A 7,211-nucleotide genomic window follows, 5' to 3' on the forward strand; every position below is an offset into this window, starting at 1 on the left:
GTCATGTTCATTGCATGTTCAGTCTAGTCATGTTCATGGCATGTTCAGTCTAGTCATGTTCATGGCATGTTCAGTCTAGTCATGTTCATGGCATGTTCAGTCTAGTCATATTCACTGAGTGTTCATTCTAGTTATGTTCACAAAGTTGATCTAGTCATATTTATGGAGCTTTCAGTCTAGTCATGTTCACAGAGTGTTCAGTCTAGTCCTGACTTTGGAGTTTTCAGTTTAGTCATGTTTACATGTTGTTTGGTCTAGTTATGTTTATAGAAAGATATATCCTTGTATGGTTGTTCACTGTTGACTTACAGCAATCAGAATCACTGTGTGACTCTCAATTGCTATGTGTTTAACTTTTCCTACTGTACTCCTTAAGAACACGTAGAAATTTGGTCAAAATCGTTGTTCCACTGTTGTTTATTTTTGGGATTTATAATGTTTGCGAGAACAGTAAGTAATAAATGTGGCATCCCTGCCCAATCTCCTGCAAATCCCCTGTAATTAAAAACAAAAAAGACATAGTTGTCTTCACTAACGACGTTGCTTCCTGCATGTTCAGGTGCAGTACCCGCAGAGTAAGGCATACAGAATGAGTAAGGTGCGCGACCTGCCGCCTGTGTCCGGCTCCATCATCTGGGCGAAGCAGATCGACCGGCAGTTGCTCGCCTACCTACGCCGCGTTGAGGACGTGCTCGGCAAGGGCTGGGAGAACCACGTAGAGGGCGCCAAGCTGAAGAACGACGGCGACAGCTTCCGCATGAAGCTCAACATGCAGGAGCTGTTTGACGACTGGGCGCGCAAGGTGCAGCAGCGGCAGCTCGGCGTGTCCGGCAAGATCTTTGCGATCGAGTCGCAGCGTTCGCGCGCCACGGGCAAGCAGAGCGTGCTGAGGCTGAAGGTCAACTTTCTGCCCGAGATCATCACGCTGGCTAAGGAGGTGCGTAGTGTGTGGTATGTGGTATGTGGTATGTGGTATCTGGTTCTGGTATGTGGTGTGGTATCTGGTTCTGGTATGTGGTGTGGTATCTGGTTCTGGTATGTGGTGTGGTATCTGGTTCTGGTATGTAAAGAATTCGGGAAAATTGCGAGCATCTTACATACCAGTGCAGCTGTGTTCTGTTGGCTGTAGCTGATGCCCAAGATGCAACATCAGAAATCTGTATAATGAACAAACTGGACTATGTATCCACGATGTTCTGCACCATAACAGAAACAACTCTTATTTGTTTGTTTTTTCTAATTTAACCGTAATGTTCATGAGGACAGTAAACATTTTGGGCCCGTTTGTTTTGGGGCAGATACGTCTGAACAGGATCAATTGGTCCTGATCTGCCCAAGCAATTGCAAACTCACTTCCAATAGATCACTGTTCGCAGTGACCCATCGCAGGATGGTTCACAACAAACAACAAGCAGTGATTGGTTGGGTCGTAGGCCACTATATTCAATCCCCTTTGAATCCATGTCGCCAGGAGGTTCAGTGATGCGGTTTGTGGTGCAGATCACTGACGGTTGAAACAAATGCACAGGATCTCTGGGTCTGTGTGATCAGGATCAAATAATCTGCCTAAACAAATACGCCCATCATTTTGTAGTTCAGTGATTCTATATTGCAGCTGCATGCCACTTATATGGGTTCTATATGACTACAATGTTTTGCCAATGCAGGTTGGTCTTGAGAAGGATTCTGACATGGAAGCAACTTACAAAAACCTGCTGACGAAGCTGCCAGAGGGGCCTATTGTGCTGGAGGATGCCTACACAGCCATCGAAGACATACTCAACAAGGTGGAAGACTATGTCAAGGTAGGTGCAGTGATAGATAAAAACCCAGTTTAATATAGTTTGCTGAACCTCAGGTTAAAATAGGGAAATAACCTAGGTCATGCATCTGTTGCCTATATGTATACATATAGGCAACAGATGCATGACCTAGGTTATATCCCGATACATGTATCATGTCTTGCGCAGTGCCATTATAAGATAATTGTGTAATCGCTAAACCCTATTATATGCACATTTCTGTGCAAGACCAGTGCAGTTATGTAGCGATATCTTACCCGTTACAACATAAATTGATGATGTTTCGCTAATTTATAGCGAATTATAATTTATTATCACACAAGTGAGGGGGAAAATTGGGGGTGGGAAAATGTCTATCTTTGCAATGTGTTATATTATTAAATGTGTTGCAGATCTGGTTACGTTACCAATCGCTATGGGACCTTCAGCCTGAGAATGTCTACAGCAGACTGGGCGATGACCTCAATTTGTGGATGAAGGCACTGGTTGACATCAAGTAAGTGTTGTCATACATAAATAGCGATGTTTATATGTATATCGGTTATGAAAAGAATTCTATATTTTGGAAATTACAATTCGTTACTCAACAAAACATTCAATGGCATAACTGAATATTTTGTACAATATCTATTTATTCACCATTTTATAAGATGGATAGATATGCAGGTAGATAGATAGATATGCAGATAGATAGATAGATAGGCAGGCAGGCAGGCAGGCAACCAAAAATGGTATAATGCATATACCTTGTTATTCATGATTCTGGTTTTAGTTGTGGCAATAACGTACGTGTTGTCACAGGATGTAACAGCATAGGTAAAGGATAGAACAGGTTCTGAATTGAACCACACAAGTAGTTACAAAGCCCAAAAGGTAATATGTAAGTTTAAAAATCTCTTAGGAAAGCACGTTCCACGTTCGATACGACCGAGGTTAGGAAGGAATTTGGTCCTGTGGTTATCGACTATGCAAAGGTGCAGAGCAAGGTTAGCCTCAAGTATGACTCGTGGCACAAGGATGTCCTGAGCAAGTTCGGAAGCCATCTTGGAATTGAGATGTCAGATTTCCACGGGACTATATCGAAGGTATAGTTTAGATAGCGTTCGACATATTAATACCATGTTATTCTTTAATGGTATGATCTATACTGAGGCAATTTTCACTTGCAAATAGCAGCCATCTGTTTCTCATATAAAGGAACATTAGTGTAGCTACGTGAAACCTCGTCAGGTGCAGCGCATGTTAGGCGTTATCATGGCAGTAGCCAATTATTTTATTTTCAATGTCTAATAATAAAGGTGAAGGTCTGATGACAGAAACGTATCATGCCATTGGTTGTTACGGATATTTTTTACGATGGGCTACGGCGTGCATATTTCTTGCAGTCACGTGGTGATCTGGAGCATCAGACGATTGAGACAGCAAGTACGAGTGAGGCGGTGGGCTTTATCACTCAAGTGCAGTCTCTCAAGCGCAAGATGAAGAACTGGGAAAAACAGGTTGAGGTGTGTAACAACAATAACACTTTTCAAGTGTGGCAGCGTAGAATAGTTTACTGTTAGCTTTATATTGTATTGGTTCAGGGTTAACTCTGACATCTCATGATGCTGATAAATTTTTTTGAACATCGAACTAACAACAAATAACTTGTCGAGGTGATTCTGATGGATGTCACCACAGAGACAGATAAGATAAGAAAGATAACTACAGACAAATGTAGAAATGAACATTGCAGTATCAACAGTGACAATGTAACAGAGATTCAGTGTTTTGTGTTTCATAAGTGGTGTAATTGTATGACCGGCTACATGCACTAATATATCCTTCATCTTATTTTTAACTGTTTATATGAATCCATATCTGCATAATCAATTAGTCTGTTTTAACCCCGTACACATTCTGTTCAGTTGTACAAGGAAGGGCAGAGGCTGCTGGAGAGACAACGCTTCCAGTTCCCTGCACAGTGGCTGCACAGTGACAACATCGAGGGAGAGTGGGGTGCCTTCAATGAAATTATCAAGCGCAAGGACAGTTCCATATCTGCACAGGTTCGATTAATTTACTTTTATTACGAATTTTATTAATGCCTTAATTATAACCTGTTTCCTCAGCTCTGTGATACCAGTGGGTGTTCACCTGATAATATCACCTGGTATTTTCATCAAGGAGTTTACTGTAAGTGCTCAAAAGTAGAATGGCGAAATATTCTTTGCTGGGAACTTTTGTCTGCTGTGCAAAAGTTATTTTTCAAATTTGATCATACTACCTAGGTGGCAAGCCTGCAGACGAAGATTGTGGCTGAAGACCAGTCTGTGGAAGTGCGTACCGGTGACATGCTGAGTGAATGGGACAAGAACAAGCCAGTCGAGGGCAGCATGCGTCCTGATTCTGCATTGAAGGCACTTTCCATTATGGATGGAAAGTTTACACGGCTGAAGGAAGATAGAGAGAATGTGACAAAGGCAAAAGAGGCGCTGGAGCTACAAGAACCAGGTGATTTTCTCTTGCTAGTTCCCTCATTCGACATCCATGTATGTGTAGGTGACATGTAACACACTTCAGTCTCAGTAATCACATAGTTATAGGCAGGGTATGAGCTGCCAACATTTGTATAGTATTTAGAATGTTGAAAGTCCAAGAGGGTATATAGTTAATGACTTTCGTATCCCATGGACTGCAGGAATGGTAAGTCCCACAGAGGAGAGGGTCCAGGTCGCATTGGAGGAGATGCATGACTTGAAAGGAGTCTGGCAGGAACTGGCCAAGGTCTGGGAGAAGGTTGATGAACTGAAGGAGAAGCCCTGGCTGTCGGTGCAACCAAGGAAGGTCAGTCTGTAATCATTTGAAGCAAACAGTTGTTGTACTGATATCCACCTGATTCTGTATTTGCACAGTATTATAATGTCTAATTATTGGTGTCTAATTTATACTGAATATGTACACTAAACACATGATCTTGGATGTACGACGTTATTCTGATTTACACTAAACACATGATCTTGGATGTACGACGTTATTCTGATTTGTTTTGAATGTCTCTTTGTAGCTACGTCATGAGCTCGACACGTTGCTTAGTCAGCTAAAAGACCTACCAGCCCGTCTACGTCAGTACGCCTCTTATGAACACGTCAGGAGACTGCTGCAGGGATATGCCAAGGTCAGTGGCATGGTGATACACAATCTCAGCATTGTGCACAATGTGAAGCAGGGTATTCAGCAAAATAATGAATATTAATTAATTAATTAATTAATTTTTAATTTGTGTTTATTTGGGATTATTCTCGTATTTAAATTCTCGTATTTAATGTACAAAATATGTTAATGTATATGTTATGTTATATGTAAATATATATTATATTATATTTAAACATTTTATGTATAACAAATATTTAATATAAAAGTTTAAAACGGTTATTGCGAGATTTTTGCTCAGAAAAACTAAATAAAGCTAAATATAGTCTCACCTGACAGCGGAAATATCACTGATTACACCAACATTAAATGTACTAAGATTTTACGCAGTTATAGCAGAGAAAAATGGATTTGACCACATCGTAACAGCAATAAATTTTATCGGGCAGAATTGGTAAAATTGTATTTATGTCCGTGATGGATTGAAAACAAGTGCATGGCTGTACTATGTCTATGGCAGATAAGCGGTGGCGCCACAAGCTAATCCATACTTCCTGTTAGTTCAAGATGACAGAAAACAGGAAAACGAATGTTTACAAAAACAATTAATTCGAAACTGGCAGTTTTCGGTGAATACGCAGGTTCTAAGACATTTTATTGTTACTCTAGACAATTAGTGTTAATTGTATTCCCCGCCACGAAGTCGGCCGCCGCCGCCGCCGCAGACACTTTCCCTTCCGCTCTATAACTCGACCCCTAATTGACATGGTCTACTTACACATCTTGAGTAGAAGGTGCGCAGCGTACCAAAATCACGTCACTGCGGCTTTTATTTGACCTTGACCTTGACCTTGACCATATTTCTCTTCCGCTCGATAACTCCGCCTTTAATTGACCTAGCGCGAGCAAACTTCGTATACTTACACATCTTGGGGAGAAGGTGTGTCGCGTACCAAAACCCCTAAGGCAACCAATTTTGACATACTTGCACATCTCAGGCAGATGAGTTGTGTAACAAACCTTTGTCTTTGTGACTTATTTAACTTTACCTGCCTTCTACGTCCTTACAGAGATATTTCATTCATACTAGCTCTAGGGGGATACATGTAATTGGCGACAACTGCCCTTTCTAGTTACAGATGATAATGATTATTTTAAAATCAGCCATTATGGTTGAATGTTTTAAAATATGCTTACCATATAATTATTATAAGCTTCTGTCTACTGACTGAATTTGCAGTAGGATATGACTGAATTTTTACTTGTGATGACAAGTTTTGGTGGTTATTAAGCATAATGTAAAAATTAATAAAGGAATTAATATAATAACAGACAGTATATGTTAGAGAGAGACACACACACATAGAGAGAGATTAAAATAAAAAGTTATTTTATTTAAAGGTGGCTTCCCACGAAATTTCAAGTGGCAAACATAAAATCAGGCAAAAATGAATTATGTTACCATTGCACGTTTGTACTTGCCCATATATGTGTGATAGATAAAAAAAATTGCTCGGGAATACGTTCATTCAAAGCTTTTAGACTACAAAGTGAAAGTGTCGGGTCAAATGTTTCAAACAGCGTTTACTTTTGCCGCTTTGCGGCGATGTTGTGACGTATTACGTCGTCATCAATAAGTGAGCCTATGCACAGAACCGTGGCGAAAAGCGATTTTAGAGTTGTGTTTTTAATGAGCAAACATAGGCTTGATACATATTTTTACAGTTTTATTTTCAAAGCTAACGTTCAGTTAAAGTGGAGTGAGTTATTTACTTACGTTTTTACAGTGGTTTGTTACAAAAATGTGCGTGGGAAGACATCGTTAATAAGTTAATTAGTTTCTACACCATAGATACTTGCTATGGGCTATGTATGCGTCACGAGTGTATGTTCACATCGAACAATATAGTAAAATAAGAAGTATAATGCAGCAATTTAACCATAAAAAGTGAACAGAATTACTTATATTTTGTGAAAAAATGGAAATATTTGTTACTATTTACGGTGACGTAATCACTGTAATACATATTTTTACAGTTTAATTTTCAAACTGCGTTATTTACTTACGTTTTTACAGTGGTTTGTTACAAAAATGTGCGTGGGAAGACATCGTTAATAAGTTTATTCGTTTCTACACCACAGATACTTTGTTGTTGTATATAATAGGTATTTAAGGGCATGCTAAATGTCAGGTTACGTAGCTGCTGTCATGTGTCTTGATTATCAAAAATTGGGGAAAATTGCGAGCATCTTACATACCATTGCAGCTGTGTTCTG

At 39.8% G+C, this 7,211-nt stretch overlaps 1 protein-coding gene across 1 annotated transcript in view; it reads left to right on the plus strand.

The window, feature by feature from the left end:
• LOC106811952 (cytoplasmic dynein 1 heavy chain 1-like) overlaps nt 1–7,211 on the plus strand; it is a 97,245-nt gene that overhangs the window by 21,128 nt on the left and 68,906 nt on the right. The window contains 9 exon segments of the mRNA XM_014815693.1: nt 1,668–1,805; nt 2,195–2,298; nt 2,704–2,887; nt 3,188–3,307; nt 3,710–3,850; nt 4,073–4,295; nt 4,483–4,628; nt 4,849–5,011; nt 5,325–5,388. Coding sequence (XP_014671179.1) covers nt 1,668–1,805; nt 2,195–2,298; nt 2,704–2,887; nt 3,188–3,307; nt 3,710–3,850; nt 4,073–4,295; nt 4,483–4,628; nt 4,849–5,011; nt 5,325–5,388 — 1,283 coding nt within the window.

Source organism: Priapulus caudatus, unplaced genomic scaffold, assembly GCF_000485595.1.
Source record: "Priapulus caudatus unplaced genomic scaffold, Priapulus_caudatus-5.0.1 Scaffold594, whole genome shotgun sequence".
Taxonomy (NCBI): Eukaryota; Metazoa; Priapulida; class Priapulimorpha; order Priapulimorphida; family Priapulidae; genus Priapulus; species Priapulus caudatus.